Source organism: Camarhynchus parvulus, chromosome 5 (genome assembly GCF_901933205.1).
Source record: "Camarhynchus parvulus chromosome 5, STF_HiC, whole genome shotgun sequence".
NCBI classification, from domain to species: Eukaryota; Metazoa; Chordata; class Aves; order Passeriformes; family Thraupidae; genus Camarhynchus; species Camarhynchus parvulus.
Genome location: NC_044575.1, coordinates 37,120,954 through 37,139,608, shown reverse-complemented (window position 1 = coordinate 37,139,608; position 18,655 = coordinate 37,120,954). Strand labels below are relative to the sequence as shown.

The 18,655-nt window shown below is 38.4% G+C and overlaps 1 protein-coding gene across 2 annotated transcripts; it reads left to right on the top strand.

Moving 5' to 3' along the window:
- The first annotated feature begins 266 nt into the window (after positions 1 to 266).
- MBIP (MAP3K12 binding inhibitory protein 1) lies at positions 267 to 16,369 on the top strand. Of its 2 annotated transcripts, none has more exons than XM_030949852.1 (9): positions 267 to 413; positions 4,689 to 4,808; positions 6,483 to 6,695; positions 6,800 to 6,896; positions 8,374 to 8,439; positions 10,132 to 10,284; positions 12,844 to 12,941; positions 14,257 to 14,295; positions 15,432 to 16,369. In XM_030949852.1, the coding sequence occupies exons 1-9, from the start codon at positions 291 to 293 to the stop codon at positions 15,537 to 15,539; spliced, it is 1,017 nt and encodes a 338-aa protein (XP_030805712.1). In that variant the 5' UTR covers positions 267 to 290; the 3' UTR covers positions 15,540 to 16,369. The 2 variants fall into 2 exon arrangements, with proteins under 2 accessions (XP_030805712.1, XP_030805711.1); XM_030949851.1 differs by having other exon boundaries at positions 15,429 to 16,369.
- The last annotated feature ends 2,286 nt before the right edge of the window (positions 16,370 to 18,655 follow it).

Here is an 18,655-nt window from a genome sequence, read left to right as displayed (position 1 = left end):
AGCGCGCCCCCATCAGCGGCCCCGGCCGGGAGCGCGCCCCCATCAGCGGCCCCCGGCCGGGAGCGCGCCCCCACACAGCGGCCCCGGCCGGGAGCGCGCCCCCATCAGCGGCCCCGGCCGGGAGCGCGCCCCCCACAGCGGCCCCGGCCGGGAGCGCGCCCCTCGGCCCGGGCCGGCAGTGCGGAGCCCCTCCATTGGCAGCCGCACCTGTCTATCAGCGCGCGGGGCGGTGCCAGTGCAGGCGTTCGTCATCGCGGGGCGACGGCGCGGCCGCGGCCCGGCCCGGTGTCATGGCGGCAGCGGTGGCGGCGCCCGGCCCGCTCCCGCCCGGCGCCCACGCTCCGGAGGTCGACCCTGCGGCCTCCGAGGTCGCGAGCAGCGCCCTGCGCTGTCTGGCCGGGCTGGCGGGGCAGGTGAGTGAGGGGCGGGCGGAGGGAGAGGGCCTGGGCGGAGCTGGGCCGGGCGCCGCTCCCGCCTCGCACCCCCTCGCATTGGGTGCCTGCGCAGAGCTGGCTCCTGCTTCGGCCCGGCCTGCGGGGCCCTCATGGACTCCAGGAATAGGGTAGGGCTCTTGAGAGGACATAAGTTTGCCACGTACAAGAGAGCTGACTCTCTTCTGGGCATTGTTCGCGCCTGCCTGGCTTCTGCCAGGGCTGAGCCGGCTGCCTCCCCCGCTCCCTCTGGTCGGGGCGGCCCCGGCGTGCGCGGCCGCTGCTGCTGCTGCTTCTCCCCCGCAGCCGGGACCGTGCCTTCGCCTCGCAGTGACACGTGCCACTTTGTAGTTTGACGGATGATGTCTTCCATGGGAAAGTGCAATTTGCTTAATTGCTGTGTCTTAATTAGTTAGTCTGAGTTGAGAAGCTCCTGAAAACTTACTGCACATTAAATCAAAATAAATGATCAGGAGCTTGAAGTTAGCCCTGCCTTGGTAATGGCATGCTATGAAACACACAGTGTATCTAAGGGTCAGAATTTTTAAAGGAGCTCTGCTCTATGGTACTTAAGTTGAAACACCTATTTTATGTTTAGTAATGTCTGTGAGTTGTGAAACATGTCACAGCAGTGGTGGAAGGCCCTTATCAGGAGAAGGTTTTAGTAATAACTTATTTATTGCTATAAACAATTTACAAATTAATTTTCCACTGTGGAAACATTTATGTAGTTCTGTGAAGGCGACAGAAGCACACTCTTACTTCAGGAGTTAGCAGTTTGAAGGTTTGGGGCCAGATGATGAGCAATATCTGCAGAAGCTAGTGTAACTTAATGTATGTTTGTACAGAAATGGGCTCTTAGATGCAGGGGCAGTTTAGGAGTAATTGCTGGCCAATCTGAAATTATTTTTTAGAGTGTTTCACCTCTCATCTGTATAGAATTTTATTATATTTGCATTTCTCCAAGTATGCTAGCAATTGTCTCTGTTTTCAAACAAAAGGCAACCAAAATGAAGGGCTTGATACTTCAGGAACTTAGTTAAGAGTCTCAGTTTTCCTGTCTCTAAAATGATCACAAATTACCTTGGCTTTTGAACTGTTCAGCACTAAGCAGTGTGATATTCAGACACAGGTAACTCATGGGATTACTGAGGCATGAAAACTATCTATTGAGGTTTAAAGGCCCCTTAATTCTTCCTGGTGAAGATTCTGAATGTCATCAATGAAGAGCTAGTGAGTGTCAGTTTATCTTAGTGTGAGGACAGCACTATGAGTGACAGTAGTAGAATACATCAGAGAAAAGTTGGAACTCTTGTGTTTGTGAAAAACAGAAAGGAGACTAAGGGGAAAGTTTCCAAAGCTTTTAACTAGGCTATTCATCACAAGTTTATTAATTGTTTCTAAACTACATTAAAAACTCTTCTTTTTCCCTCTTGACTTCAGCAGCTTACTTTTTCTCCAAAGCTGGCTCTACAACTAGCCTGTTGCTGGAAAATCCCTGGTGATTTTTAAAAATAACTGGGTGTGCACAAACCATTGTGAGAGAACTCTAGAGTTGCAGTAAGAGTTACAGTAGCTATGGTGAAGAGTATAATTGTCTTCTTTGGTGTTTGGAGTGTCTTCTTTCCATGACAACAGACACATTTTACTGTCCAGTGCACTGGTTGGATAAGGATCTGGTTGCTCCATCTTAGCTGTGAAAGTCCTTTTAGTTGCTCAGTTACGATCCTTTCCAGTTGCTGAGTTACACACTTGTCTGCCAGTGCTTGAGCTCTGACAGATTTAACTGCTCTGTTTTACCCCCTTACAGGTTCTAGTAAACTGTCTTGCATTTCTGACTGAAACTACTAAATCCCCATTTCCCTTCTATAGAGATGATTGAACTTCTGCCAAATTGTTAGCAGTCACAGTTTGATTCATTATAATAGTTTAAGTTGGATTTATGCTAGTAAATTGGGCTGTAAGCAGGAATATTTCTGGCACAGGAATTTTTTTACTGGAGCAATCAATGGCAGTACGTGACCAGGAGGACATCTGGGAATACCAGCTCTTAAAACCAGTATAGCTGATCCTGAAAAGTTCTTTTAAGATTCAAGTGATAGCCAGTGTTTACATAAAACAAATTTCAAAGGGCTGAAATTACATATGATCCTGTAAATTGAATAGGCGGTGGACTTGTAATTAGTCAAAGGCTTTGAAGTTATCAGAACACTGAATTTATAAATCTGTTTGTCACAGTTCTAAGAAGCAGTAGGATGTGAAAGACTGAGAACTTACTCTATTGTCCTAGAAACCTTTGTTGATGCAGGAGGGATTTATTCTTGATTTTTCTTTAAAAGCAGTGTCTGTGAGTTAAAAATATGACTGGCCTCTAAATGATTTTAAGTTAGAAGTTCTGTTGCTTTTTGTGCTTTGAACCACCTGGACAGGAGTTGTCCATTATGATATGAAGGCTAATATCAGCTTTTTCTTTTTGAAAAAGGAGGCTTATTAGGAAATTGCAGTAGCACTTGTGTTTTGTTTCATTTGGATGATTTAATGTACACCTTTTTCACCCTGTCAGTAGACTGTAATATAGCATATAGGAGATACTACTTTAGAAACTTTGGGCAGAAATATGTGCTTCAGATGATCACATGCACAGGCTTAATTCCTAAAGTAAATTTTATTCCTACTAAGTTCTAAATACAGTCTTGATTTTGAAACTTCTTCAAGAATAGTATATCCTAGAACATTATTTTTCCTACATCCTGTGTACTTACTTAAGTACTAAACAGGGATAACCATTTGTGAAAATTTTCTAAAATACATAATATGTCTAGTCAAACTGTCTCCTTTGCTGTGTAATTTGGGAACTAACCCTGAATTTAGCGAGGGTTAGTTAGTTTGACTAAAGAAGGACGGTTCAGGATTATAATTCTTTACAAAATTATGTTAATGCTCAGATTTGAAACTAAGGTGGGATAGCTTATCATCCACAGCTTTGCCTTCAGAGTGATGGAGGCATTTCTTGTGTCTGGTTCTCAGTGTTTCATACACTTTGTGGTGGCTTCAGGACATGAGTGCATATGCATTCTGTGTTCTTGTTTATAATGTTTGATGCTGTTAAATGTCTTTAGACCACGAGTTAAAGGTCACTTTTGTCATCTTCCTGAGGTACCTTTTTCTGTTTCCACCCCCACTTTTTATTTTAATGGAAGGGGTGAGGAATACATATACAAGTATGCATATGAATTGGGAATTCAGTGTTGCAAGCAGAGTACCTGTAGGTCCTCTTGATTTCAAACAAGAATTTTATCTGTATTTAGAATTTGGGGTATCATTTGCAGGATGTTTGGTTGGAGAACAACCTTCTTAGCTTTGGGAAATGAAAGTAATCATCTCTTTAAGATCTTGAGAAAAGCTTTAGTGTAACAAAAAGGGTAAAGTTGGGTGTGAAAGTGTGTTATCCCATTAGAGTTTATTGACAGTCATCTTTGTGTTAGAAAGTGTATTTATAGCTTGTAGAAGATACATAGTTCTTTTAAACAGTCCTTCTAATTTATTATGTGTGTTTTTCTTTATTGTCTTGGGAGCTAAATACTGCAATTCCTTGTCAGTGAGAATAGACTGTGGCAATTATCCATTTCAGTAGGAATGTGTATACAGGAAAATAGTGTGATTTGAAAATAGGTTTAATAGTGGTGCTGTGTAATCTAGAGTTTGTTAAACTTTGAGATATTAAAAACTATATACTTTTATGCACTTACTTTTACTATAAAGCTTCCTTTGGATTAGCAGCAAGTAAAAATTTAAGAATGTGCCATGGTGTTACATCAAGACATGGGTCATGCAGGTACAGATGGTCTTGCAATCTTGGAATAAAATACATGAACTTACAGGAAACTGCCAGCCTGGGTCATGTTTCTTCATGCTGGTGGTTCTAGTATCCATTAAAAGAAAAGATGGTGTGAGTGGTTAACATGAACAATATGCTTTCATACAAGAATTAATTAAATAAAGCCAAGGACTGAATTAATACAATGAATGTGTGGTGAGTTAGTAAGGAATTTTTAATTTTAGAATATGCTCTACAGCTACTAGCTTACTTGGAAAATGATAGCTGCTTGGACTATAATTAATATCAAATCATTCCAATGTTCTTTCTAAAACTGGGATGGGTCTATATGAGGCTGAGCATAATTGTGGTCTTGTAAGAGTCTTTTATACTTTTTTGATGTTAATACATATAATTTTTATTGTTTTGCCCTGTGGAAGCTTAATCTCGGAGAAGATATTGTGAAAGTTGTAATCGATTGGAGCAAGCTTCAGAGCACTTCAGCACTTCAGCCAGCCTTGCTCTTTAGTGCACTTCAGCAGCATATTTTGTGTTTACAGGTAAATATTTCATAGGACACATTTGCCTTGACAAAAGTGATCAACAACTAAAAGTAATCTCAACTGTAAAATTCCAGTAATTTTGTTCTTACATTGGTGTGTTCGATAAAAAAGGATTGCAAAAGTATTAAATGCTTGGGATTCCACTATGCTCCATAGGTACTCACATTTATGGATTTTTCAGATTAGTGGGAATAGCCACTGTAGGTGAGCAGGCTGAATAAATGCAGCCTCATTGATTTCTAGACTTGCATTGTAAATGTGATACATTTCCATCTATGGTGGGTTATAATTAAGCAATAAGACACGGCAGGTGTGTGTCATGCTATGATAATGATTCCATGCGTTGGGTGAGTTTTGAGGCTCATAGAGTGCTTTCAGTGGTTCAAGAAGTGGCATTATCCCAGCATGACACATCCTGGAGTGTCTTACTGCAATTAAATATATTTTCAACGTAGGTTTTTTTTTTTAAAGAGTAATTTCTTTGACATTAATGTCTCATCTTGCCAAGTAGCCAGTCACCATTACTGTCATTTCTTTTAACTATTTGAAACTTTCCAACCCTGCCAAAAGTAATTTAGTTGCATGGCAGGGAGGGTTAGCAGTTTGTCAGCTGGTAACTGAGCAGTGTTTTGACGTTGATAGTTCATATGTAGAAGATGGGATTTGAGTACTACTATTTTGCTTCAGCTAGTCAATGAATTATTTGAGGTTCCTAGTACTGAGAGGATGGAAAGGGAAGTTCCTGTATTTTCTTGTCTGTAGGTAAAAGAAAGACCTTTTGTTTTCCAGACATCCCCCAAATCTTTGGTGTGATGAGCAGAAAGAGAAAATAGGCAAGATAAAAGCAAATAAAATTTACATCCAACATGTAAGAATGCTGCAAGTGGGAGTTTGATTCCATTTCAGAAAATGTGACTGCTAAAAATCATGTTGTCTTTAAAAAACACAAATCATTTCTAGAGAGAAAATAAGCAGTGAAATTCAGACTAGATGAAACTGATGGAAATTAAAAAGAGACGGGGACATATATATGTACTGATGTTTTGATGTTGCGTCGTATGCAAGAGTTACCGCAGTAAGATAAGCGTTTTGCCTGCCACAAATGTCAGTGCCTTTTCTCATTTAATTTCATTACCTAAGTAGATAATCAACTGTGTCAAGCAAAGCATGTGTTCATGATAATGCCTATGTATTTCATGTCTGTGTTCTCTCATTCACTTGGGCAACTACGGTTTCAAGTGGAGAATGTAGTGCTGATGTGATAAAGGCTTTACAGTGTAAGTGTACCAGATTTCATGTTAAGGAGGAAAAATACTAAGCCTTACTGTTCTGAGTAAGCATTTGAATGACATGTTAATTAAGTGGCATTGATGCCAGCGATTGAAGCTTTGATTTAGCTAGTAACACAGGAATATGGGCAGATTTTCACAGAAATTTGGGAGTTTTCCTCTACAAACTTCTGAAAGACGGGTCAGAAGGATCAGAATCGTGGTGTGCACAATATTTGGAACTTCTTTTTAATCTTATTACTGTGTTGCATCAGAGGAAGATGTTGTAATTCCCAAAATTATTTCAATTAGTCTGGAAATTGTAATAGTACTTGTCTTCTTGGCTTTGGGACTTTTGGACTTCTTATTTTTTTAACCCTAATACACTGTTTTCTTTGTTCAGCCTCTCTTAGAAAAACTCCAGTCATTGATCAAAGAGGAAAATATAGGCCATGTTGAACCTGGAGGTAAAACAGAAAGCCAGACAAGTTTAGATGTTTATGATGGTAACAGTCAGACTGAAGAAAAATATGGAAGTTATGACTTGAGAGATTTGAAGGATGCTCGTTTTAATTTTGATCCAGAAGTGGTCCAAATAAAAGCTGGAAAAGCAGAAGTAAGTGATTTATGTGAGTTTAAAAAGAGAAAAATGAAAGACCTTTCTAAATTTTAAATTTAAAGAATGAAATAGATATATGCCTTCATGTTTATTACCTGCAGATTGACAGACGGATATCAGCCTTCATCGAGAGGAAACAAGCCGAGATCAATGAAAATAATGTCAGGGAGTTTTGCAATGTTATTGATTGTAATCAAGGTAACTCGCTAGCTAGACTTTAATCTTCATAGTAATTTAAGGTGTGTGGGGGGTTTTTTGTTGGTTTGTTTTTGGGGGGTTTTTTGTTTGGTTTGGTTTTTCTTTGTTTTTCAGAAGTGCTAATCTATATTTAAAACAGAACTTTTTTTTCAAAAGTAACTTTGTTTTAAAACTTAGAACTAGCATGTGCACTGCAGATGTCAGATAGAAAAATAAATTGAGTAGTCATCGGATGACAATGTTTAATGCATCCCATACAGAAAGATTATATCTATTATTATGTTAATTTTAAGAACTACTATCTTAGATCAGATGATTTTGTAGCCATTGTTCCCAGTGTTTTAACTAGGTGTTCCTCCAAAGTAGATGGAATTGCAATTCAGAAATGTCTTGTGAGTTGTATATTCAAATTGAAGTTAATTTAATGCTAGTTAACTTACAAAGAAGTATTTTTTACAATGAATTTGAATTACTAGCTACTTGAAATGACTTTTTCTTTTTAACATTGCTCACATTGTAGTACAATTGGCTGTATCTGTAATCAATCTTAAATCCATCTGGCAGACTGGATCCCATTTACAGGATCAGTAACTGTAGCCACATGCATCTTGGAAGTTAAGACAGTTTTATATACATAACTACATAAGTAGTACAGAGATATTTTCTAAGTACCTGTGAACCCACATGTGCATTGTCTCTATGAGGTACTTAAGCTCTTAGAGATCAAAACTTATTGTTCAGTAAGCTTTGTAGGGAGTTTAACTGCTTGAATGTTAGTTGGAATGCAAAGGACAGCTGAAGTTTAGTAGAATATGCTAGATAGTGAAATATTGCTTCCCAAAATCGTTAATTATGTACAGAAGAATTGATAATAAGACTTGTCTCATTGCTCAGGCGTGATAAAATATGTGTAGAGCTTTGGTATAATGAACAGAGACTTCTATGAAAATAGAAACATTAGAATAAATTAAGGTAATCCATACTATAGATTTTATGGTTAGGCAAATGAAAGAAGTCACATGGATCAGAATAAATGCAGAAAGGTTTAGGAAAGAGTACTGATGAATAAACTAGATCAGTCAAAAAATAGGAGAGTTTCAGAAAAGGACATAAAACCAGAATAACAGTGATAAGTAGGAAGAAGGCTTCTGTATGGGAAGAAGGAAATAAGTTACAGAGAAATGCAATGAAAAGTAAGAACCAAATAATTTTGGTCCTGATCCAGTGAACTTCTGTATACACATGAGAATACATTTACATGAGTGACTTATCCAGTTAAAAGCGCTAAGTCCATGCAAGTGTGTGAAACTATTAATGGGCAAGTGTTTATAGAATGAATTAAGTATTCCTGATTTTTTTTATTGTTTGAAGCATTTTAATTATATTTGTTTAAAGCATCAAAGTTGATAGTGGTTAGAATATTTTCAATTATAAATACATAATTTGGACCTCACTTGTTATATCATTATTTATTTAGAAAATAGCTGTGCCAGGACAGATGCAATTTTCACACCCTATCCTGGATTTAAAAGTCATATAAAGGGTAAGCAACTCTTTTAAAACCCATTTAAGTATCCAGACATAACAGCACTGATAAGTTTTTGATATCAAAACTTTTTATAATATGCTCAAAAATGCAAACTTAATGTATTTTTTTTTACTCTAGTGAATACTTTTACATCTTCATTTTTGTCTTCAAGGTTTTAAATTCCTTAACTGCTTCACTAAATGAATGGTTAGGCACTAAAGACCAAAACAAGATAGCCTATTTTTTATTGTCTGAAAGGAAATGTGGAAAGGATAAAGCAGGACAGAGAAGCTGAACAATACTTAGTTTTTCTTCTAAGGTGAAACTGTCAATAAGGAATTGAGATTAAATAGGATTATCTTCTGTTTTTCATTAGTTGGTGCAAGTGTCTTGAAATAGAATATAATTTTGGGACAGTGGAAGTTCTAAGACACAGATTTATAAGAAGTGACAAGCTGGGGAATGAATTTACCACTGCACTACTTTTTGGAAAGGAATAAATAATATAGAAATTATGTCCAGCAGAAGTTGTGTGTAATGTATTGGTTGTTCATCTGCTGCTCTCCAGGTGTACGCAAGTTACCCTTCTTTAAAAACAAACAAAATGCCCAAAATGAGAATGAAAGCAACCCTCTTTTGCGTTTTTGTAATACTGTAATACTGTAATATTCAGTTATCCACTTGATATTGATCCTAGAAACCACTTAATTATTTTGAATTCTGTAATTTAGAATAGTACTGTAAAGCAAAATAGTAAGTTTGGAAAGGTATGGTGAGCTAAGAAGGAAATGGGGAAGTGAGTTTGATTTTAGAATCTTTCACAAAGAATCTCTTTCAGTAGTCACTGTTTTAAACTGTGTTAATTTGTTGGTTGGATGGCAGCATAATACAGGAAAAAAGAGAAGCTTTCACTTCAAGGAGCAGTTCATAACTGAAATGTGAAAAACGCTTAGAAAGGAATTGGAAGTAAAACCAGCATAAATTCAAGCAAGAATGTAACATGTTGCCCTCATGAAGGTGTATGTATGTAGGATGGTGTATGTGTGTGTGCTTCAGCATCTGGAGCTGCCTATATAGTCTTTAAATCTGCAGTGTACTGCAGTAGTTCTATGAGAAGAACTTAAGAAATTACTCTGATTTAATGAGAAGTGAGCAAAATCTTCTGATGAAGACATGGCCCAGCATGGGTAGAAGACAGTCCTAGATGCAGCTAAGAGTCACTAAAGCTTTTATCCAGATGACAAAAATTCAAAGTGAACTTCCTTGCTGAGGTTTGTATTGGTTCTTCAGTTATGTACCTCTCCTCGTCTTTATGTATTTATGATGCTTCCTGTAATATTAGTCTGGCCTCTTCTTTGCATTCACAAAAGCTCTCAAGTGCAACTGCTGACATAGATATCAAGGTTTCTACTGTTTATCAGGAGCTGATGACAAATTCTCAACACTGCCATTCTACATGAATGTATGAGTAATTCTTTTACTTTGCATATGTAAAATCCAGGGGTTTTGTTAGGTTTAGTTACTCATGCAAAAGAATAAGAAAATGCTTTTACTTGAACTTTTGATCTTACTGCGTGTGGGGCCCTTCATACGCAAGATTCTGTAAAACTGATTTAACACAGGTTTTCATGCTTCAATATTTTGATTCTTTTAGTTAGATCTGCTTTGTGTTTCATGTGCATATATGTGTATTTTCTCTTTACCTAGTTTCTAGGGTAGTAAATACGTATGGACCTCAGACTAGGTCTGAAGGAATGCATGCATCCAGTCACAAAGCCAGTGTACCCATGCATGATTGTGGAAACCAAGCTGTTGAGGAGAGATTGCAAAACATTGAAGCGCACTTACGGTTACAGACAGGTTTGTATGATGTTATAACTTTGACATTGGTGTGGCATTTTATACTACAGTTGTGATTACTGTGGTGCAACTGGGCAAGTCTTTAAAAACTGATTCTATAAAAAAGTGGCTAGATCCACTGAAGGGTTTCATTCACCCCAAGTAGTGACCTAGTGTTTAGGGTTTTATGCCCAAAATGGAACCCAGGTTTATGCCCAATTTGAGTTGCTGAGTTAGCAAATGTACACTTTACGTGGTGGCAAATAAGAGAGAGGCGCATCAGAACAGGATTTAAAATAATATGGAATATCTGGAGATTGGGGTTCTCCATAGCCACTGCAGTCCTGCCTTGACCCACTTAATAGGAAAGGGCTGCTTTAGAACTAAGGGCTGCTTCATGGACAACTTGTGGGCTGGTGGTAGAATCAACAAAAAGGATGGTCTGAAACCTTTTCCTAAAGATGAAAAATGTTTCTTGAAATACATTTAGGTGTAAAGCTAAATTCCCAGAATGTAGGAAGCCTGTTGTCATTTCTCTTTAGGCCTGCAAACATAAGTCCATACCTTTCACTAAAATAAATGCCATAGCTGTCAGGCTGCTGATGTTTTTTAGTTGATTTCTTCACCCCAGGCCTGGTTTTCCGTAATATGGCACTGAGGCACAATGAGGCACTTACCAAGGAGGGATTAGTATTTTTCTTGAAAATTATTTTCAAAACAAAACAGAAGCCCAATCTCCATCTAGTTAAGTGAATTTTCTACACATGACATTGCGGACACACTTGATTTTTTTTTTTGTCTTCTGAATACTGAATAGATGGGAATCCATTATCTTAAAAATATTTGGAACATTGACTAGATTGCTAGATTCCTGTGACTGTGTAGTGGATTAAAGTTCTCTGGTAGCAAGGAGAGTAAGATATGCATAGATACTTTTGAAGTATTCTTGAGATACTCTCAAGTCAGAGCTTGATGCTTAGCTCTATGGCTGTCTCAAAAATAAGCTGGCTTTTGTGCATAGAAATAGATTTTGGAAGCGGCTGGCCAGCATTAGGGTTACAATGTGTAACTTTGGAGTTTGTGCATATATCACATATCAAGGACAACGACTGGAGGTAGCTAAGGAGGGGTCCTTGCTTCTAGGTTGTGCCTCTAATAGGTGATCAAATTTTGTTTGAAGGAATGGGTCATGTACACTATAGTATTGGTTAAGAAGGTGGAAGCATGCAACACCAGCTCAATTCTTGTTCAAATCAGCAGTCGTGGGGAACATCTCAATATTATTTGATGCATACCCCAGCAGCTGTGCAAAAAATACTCATCTGCGCAGTTCACATGCCTTAGCTACCTGTTCCACCAGTTTTTGCTTTCAGCAACAGAGTTAATGTTGACTTGCTGGCTGTTTTTCAGAACAGCTTCCAGTGCTAGTACTGCTCTTTTCCCTTTACATTAAAGGAAGGCAATATTAAGAGTGATAGGTTAGCCAATATAATTAGTAGGTGCTGAGTGTTGAGTAGAGGGCAGAACTGAAGGAGTGAAGCTACCTGCACAATTGTTTCTTTGAATGGACAAAATAGATGAATGGCAAAAAAAAAACCAAACCCCAAACCCCACATTAGTGCTGTTTTGGTAATTTGTGGAATAGAACTGTCTTGTCTAACAGACACAGAAATAAAAGGAAATGGGTGTCAAAAAGCAGAAACTTTCTATGACCTTGGTTGTCAGTACAGTTCGGACCAGCCTATCATTTAGATTGGAGTAGCCAGTACTTAGTTGTGATAAAGTTATTTCATATAGTTCCTTCATTATAGAATACTATGGAGTGCAAATAAAATGCTTGCTAAGGCTGATCTTTTGATCAGTTCTGTCTGTTCCATGGAGAAACAAAGCCCAAGCTGCTGTAGTAAAGATGGAAACAGCAAATGAGCTGGGATTTTTTTGGTGCTGTTGTTTGTGTGGTGTTAGTGGGTTTTGTTGTGGGCTTTTTTGTCAAGGTGCTTTCTGGGTAAGCTAGGGACTTTTTTGTTTGTTTGGTCATTTTTTAAATTTTTTTTTTCCAGACCTCTGTTATTCAATACACACATTCCCCACTCCTGTTCTCCCATCTATGCTCAAGCAAATGCTGTTCTTGTGACAACTCATATTTGTCCTCTAACCTCTGATGCTCACTGGAGATTGTTCTGAAAGAAACCTATCTTAGATATCAAAGCTGAATTCATGTGTGGTCTGCCATCCTATCTGCTCTCTCCTAATGCTGGTGTCAGCTTTGAAGTGGCAACATTTCATGACCAACATATTGCAAAGAGTGATCATTAGTTGTTTCAGGGACCTTGACAGCCATCAACCAACTACATGAAGTTGTCTTAGTGCTTTCATTGACTACACTGGCTTATCAATCAGGTTTTACCCTGATTCATATTAATTATCCTTCCTTCATATTAGCCCATCCATTTGTTTTGTTCAGCTACTGGTTGATAGCTAATCTTGAAGAATTCAAATGTTAGACTTGCAATCTTTAATTAAATCAATTATTCAAGTGATTTTCCTGATTTTTTTTTTTTGCATTACTACTGTATTTAGGTGGTCCAGTACCAAGGGACATTTATCAGAGAATTAAGAAGCTTGAAGATAAAATCCTTGAGCTGGAAGGACTGTCTCCTGAATATTTTCAATCTGTAGTAAGAAATTTTCGTACCTTCTATCAGCATATCTAAACATATTTATGCCTTTTGTGCTTGAATCTTCGATGTGCAGAGAAGAACTTGAGTCGGAGGGCAGACACTTTTAATAAACAACTCTGGCTTGGTGTAGTGGTTATATTACATGTGGACCATCTAATCAAGTTCATATTTACCTATTTTCTCACTCAAAAGAAGAAAGTATCTGTTTGGAGGAAAACATTGTTGCCACCCAAGCTTAACTAATTTGTAAGAAATGTGTCAGAGAGTTTGTATTTGTCCCCCTTGCTTTAAAATCTGAAGTGCTTGTTATGTCAAGAAAATTGACTGAAGTTTTGATTTTTGATACAAATACTTAATGGCTTGAAACAGCTGAAATAATTTGGGCTTCTGTACACGATGTGGTTGCTAACGATATGTGAATAACTTCCAAAAGGATGAGAGAGTAAACTGAAAATTGCGTCATGTGATTCTGTGACTTAGTTTTCTTTATCTCTGGTTTTGAGGCAGAGCTCTGTCTCTTTTTGAGTAGTACACCTTAACCTTCACTCACCAGAGGGTATTAGGACAAAGAGAACATTAGTTGTTACTACATTAGGCTCTATTTGATTGTAGAAATTTCTTGTCTGTTATCTTGCTCTTCTTCCTGCATGTAACAGTAAGGATGTTTCTTCTACTTTTGTTGATTGCAATCTAATTTATATCTTCTCCCTTGAGACTAGCCAAAGAAGAGTCGGTTAATAAAAATCAATAGCAATAGTGCACGTTTTTGTTTAATTTTCTTAATTTGTGTTGGAGACCAGTAAAGTTCGTTATTTGTGAGGCTGTTCTTTCTGGCTGAAAACCAGAAGTAAAAACATACACTTTCATAAGCTGAGATTTCTGTTGAAAATGCTTTAGGATCTCTAGAATGAGGATCAGGATAAAAATTGTGATGGTGGCAATAGTAGTGTTGCACAGTAATTAGCACATTTTATCTGAAGTTTTGCATAAATATTGGTGTGGATATAGGCAAATTTTAGGGACGAAAATATTGACAGTTTGAAAAGCTCAATTCTGTCTGAAGGAAGCTTCAGTTAAATTGATAGTTGTTGACTGCCAAGTGTGGAGAAGCTTCAACAGCTTCTGACTGCTCTCCAGTAGTATTTCTCATGATCCAAAGTACTTAATTATGAAAAAGGTTTCTTTAATCCATGGAATGGCAGTCAGTGGGGTTTTTTTATACTTTAAAGACTCTTAACAATATTGTTACAGATTTATTTGTGATCTTCTGTCAGTGCAACATTAAGTCTGTTTTGATTTGTCTTTTCTTCAGAGCTGTTCTGGCAAGAGGAGAAAGGTTCAATCTCCCCATGTAAGTGCTGTTAACTCTTGTTTTTCTTAAGTTTAGGATGTTTTGAGTGGAAAGTAAGCAGGAGTTCTGTGAAGCAAATATGTAAGTTCTCAGAAGTAGCTGCATCAGTATTGGATAGCTTGCTGTCAAAGAGAGACGGAAGGAGACAAAAAGCTAATGGATGTTACAATGAAATGAGTCTTCTAAGAATATATACTAGGGTTTTCACCAGTTAGGAGGATGATTGAATAAAACAAATCTATAATCCTATTAATCAAGCTGAGAGTAACAGGCAATTTCTGTATTCTGATCGGTCTTCTATTAATGTCTTCCATTTTTGTTTTGTGGCATAGTGGTTTTTGTTGATTTTAAAATTATTTTTCAATTTGCTTTATTGGTTTATGAAAAGATGAAAGTAGAAATGACTGGCTTGGCAAAAGAACTGCAAAAGGACCCAATATTATAGCAGATATTAACCTGTCAGGTAGAATTGCCATTTTCACAACACCATCACATAAGGGAATGCATTTACCATGTACCTCCTAGGCCACAAGAGAGAAATTATTGGTGCAGGTGGGACCATGGCTGAAACCTCGTCTAATCCTAGCTATCACCCTTGGAGACAGATGGATTGGGGAGAATGCTTAGAATGGGCTATGGGCCATCTGAGAGAAAGTAGGCTTGTGTAGGAAAAAAAAAGTCCTGCATAGGGTGAAATATTTTTATAAAAAGAATGATGACCACCTTGTGTAAGAAAAGATAAAAAAATTACCAAGTGAAGTGGCACAGAGGAGCTTGATGTTGGGCAGTTGGAAAAAAAATGCTTTAGCTATAAACCCAAGTTCTGCAAAATCTAAGTAGTCTCATCCAGTGTTTAACATGAAGGGATTTCTTAGGGTTTTTTATGAGCAGACTAAACAAGCATCTAATAAAAGTAGCATGAATGTATTGATCCATGATTAGGACTGTCTTTCTTGCAAGTGTACATTCTTTTTCCTTTAAATTTAAATAGGCAAAGACTAGATTCAGACAATTCTGCAGAAGTAGTTCTATCATTTAGTACAATATGCAGTGACCTCAAGTATCAAGTGATAAGCCACTTCTGTAGCAATTACAAGATGTAAATGATTGTGATTTTTATTTTGTTCTTTTAGCAGAGCTATTCACTGGCTGAACTTGATGAAAAGATCAATGCTATAAAACAGGCATTACTGAGGAAAACAAAAGAAAGCAAGTTCAAGGAGGCTGAGCAGCTTCTTCGATAAAAGTGTTTTCAGAGTCCTCATCATGATTTACACATACCTAAACCATAGACCTGAGCAGTGTTCATCAGAGATGACTAGCAATGAAGACGAAGCATGCATATAAGCTCCCTTTGGATGATCTTGAAAGTTTTCTTTCAGAGTAACTTGTTTAAAAGCAGCCTTATTAATGAAATAGTTACTTTAAAATGAAGACTGTTTCAGGAATGTCATTCTAATAATCCGTTCCCTTCTGTTATAAAGGAGGACTGCAGCATTGTTTGTATGTGAAAAGTCTTAACCTGCACACAAAAGCTACATCTCACGTGTTATTCTTGGTGACTAAGTATTCAAAAGGAATATCTTTTGGATACTGTTCATGTAAGTAGTTTGCACAGACTTGTGAAATTAAATTCTTTCTCAGAAATACACCGACTTTGGGGAAAAAAAATTACCTAAACCTTGCAGAATGCATGCTTACTTGTGGGTTTTTTTCTGTATTTGTCACTGTTTTCACAGCTGTTAGAAATGCAGCAAATTGCATTTGTGTGACAGGTGTTCATGGAAACCCTATATATGTAAATAAAAACAACTGTTCTTCACTTTTTCAGTGTCTTGTGGGAATTCAAATTTCATAACATGTTCACAAACAATGTATTCTAAAAATCATCCCAGAGGAGATTTAGAGGAGCATGCCAGCAAGGCATCAACTTCCCTCCTATATGCATGCTTACATGATTGAAACACGGATGCTAGCTTGAAGTCTGACCTTTGGCCAGACAGTGAAGTGAGCATGTGTTGTGACTTTTTGTTTGGTTTTGTTTGTTTGTTTTTAATAAACCATTTTCTATTTATATAAGTTTTGTTTACTGTCTGTCATTATTTCAGTTTAGAAGAAAAGTAGCTGTTACCAAGAGAGTTTTATGTAAACTGCTCTGCTTAGAGCAGTCATATTGTTGATGTCCCTGTATTAGTCTCTGTGATAGGTGCTGTGAACAGTACTGACTTGCCACAGCCTTTGAAGAATAGTAGGTGTTTTCTGTGACCTCGTCTTCTTACCCGGAATAACATTTGTTATAGCAACTGCAGCTAATGTTTCTCTGGAGATGAACCAGCAGAGATGGGAGAGAAGGCTGCTTGAGCTCTTGTCCTGGCTCCAGGAAGGATGACAGTATGATGGTAACCTCTGAGGTGCTGCTTGTCCTTCCAGGAAGAGATCTGAGTGCCTCATATACAGCGGTGGATATGAAGAGGTACTGTTGCAGGTGAAGATTATTGTATGTCTTACATATCAGTACAGTATCCTACAGAGACAACTTCTGTTACATGAAGCATTGCCATTGTTGAAAGTCCTAACAGTATGTTTTATGAGGGATGTTTTTGTGAAGTAGCACAGTGAGCCGCAACTTACTTACTTCAAGTAGAGAAGCTTTACTTCCTTTTATAGACCTCTGGCCCAGGAGCCATAGCTCCAAAGAGTGCAATGTATAGGTGCTACACCACATACTTCAAATGGTACTTGACAGAGTGGTAGGAGGTAGGTGTTACAGGGCCAGGAGGAATGGCCAAAGGGATGTATCTTTTATAAAGCAGTAGCCTCCACTCATGTGCATCATAATACAAGTACTGCAAGCACAGGGTGACATAATGAATAGCTGAGGAAGCAACAGTGGATGCACTCTGGATGGTAATTTATTAACCCTATGTAATCTATCAAATACATGTGACAGACAAACTTGATAAATGTCATGTGGATTCATCTTGCTTTGTTCCTAGTCACTCTTTTGCCGTTATTTGGTTTCAAATTTTTACTGTCTTGAATGCTTAATGACAATGTGCCTGTACAGTAAAAATTCAGGGGGAAGATATTCTCTGCTCTGAGCTGAATGTTAAACACTTGCATATTTCAGAGGTCTGCCAAGATGTTGGAAGTTTCCCTTCCTCTGCTGTATGACTTTATGCAAAGAGGCATAGAAGAACAGGATGCTCTTCTGTGGTTCAGTACTACTGGTCTTACCAGTTTATCCTTCCGTGCCTTCTGTCTCCTTGGGTTTTACCTTCTATGACTAACTTCCACTGTCAGGACTGTTTCTGCAGAATGATGAGCTCTCACCACAGCCCCATAATAAAGTGGATGCAGGTTTGACCTCTTACACCACTCTTTTTCCAGAACTACAAATTCTTCTGTCCTTCCTCTGCATGTGAAACACTCCAGTGCTTGCTGATAAGTGCAGCTGCAGTAGCTGTAGTCTGAGGGGTAACCAAAGATTAAGCAAAACAAAGGCAGTACTTACTATCCTGTTGATGTGTCTCAACATGTAGACTACTGACTGACAGAGTAGGGGGTGGGTACTGATGCTGAGAAATCCTCTCAAATGTCCACATGTTGAAAGTGAGACAGACTTTAAATAAACAGCACACTTGCTTGTGAGCCTAAATCAGTGAATGATTCTGCTCTGTGCTTATTGTTTTAATAGCAGTGGATTTGCTCACAGGCTGAGATACCATCTTACAAGAAAACAAGAAGAAAAGTTTCTCAAATTACTTGCAAATTAAAGAGCTCTGGACTGACAGGCAGGGAGAGTGCCTGTTGCTGTACAGTAGATGTCGTGATGCAGACAAGTAGAGATGTCTCCACAAAAGCACTTGTATTCTTTCACAGGAAAACTTCAGAGAAAGATGCTGGTGCACTCACAGCCTTCCATCCCTGAGAAAAATGCAGCAGACGGAAGCTTAGCAAGAATCAGAGGAACCCTGAGCCTCTTGCCATCAGGCAGAAGCGGGGGACCTAAAAGATGGGAGGGATTGGAAACTCTTTGAAAGGCAGGAGAACACCCTACCAGCCTTTCTTGTCATCTCAGGTGCACTTGTGGAATTGGTATGAGATTCTGGAACATGATAATCAAGTAAATGATGGTGAAGGAGAAGGTCTAGCCAGGGGCTCACCCAGAGCAAGTCAGTCAACCAGACACATTGCAACTATGAGTTTTAAGAAAGAAAGAATGGTAATTGTTATAGTGATTTCCTTCTCAGGGAAACAGGGCCCCGTATGCTGGCTGAATCCATCCCAAAGTCTGCTGCCTCCCTGGGGTTCAGGTAAAAGATGTTACTAGGAGATGAGTAACATCTGATTATTACCC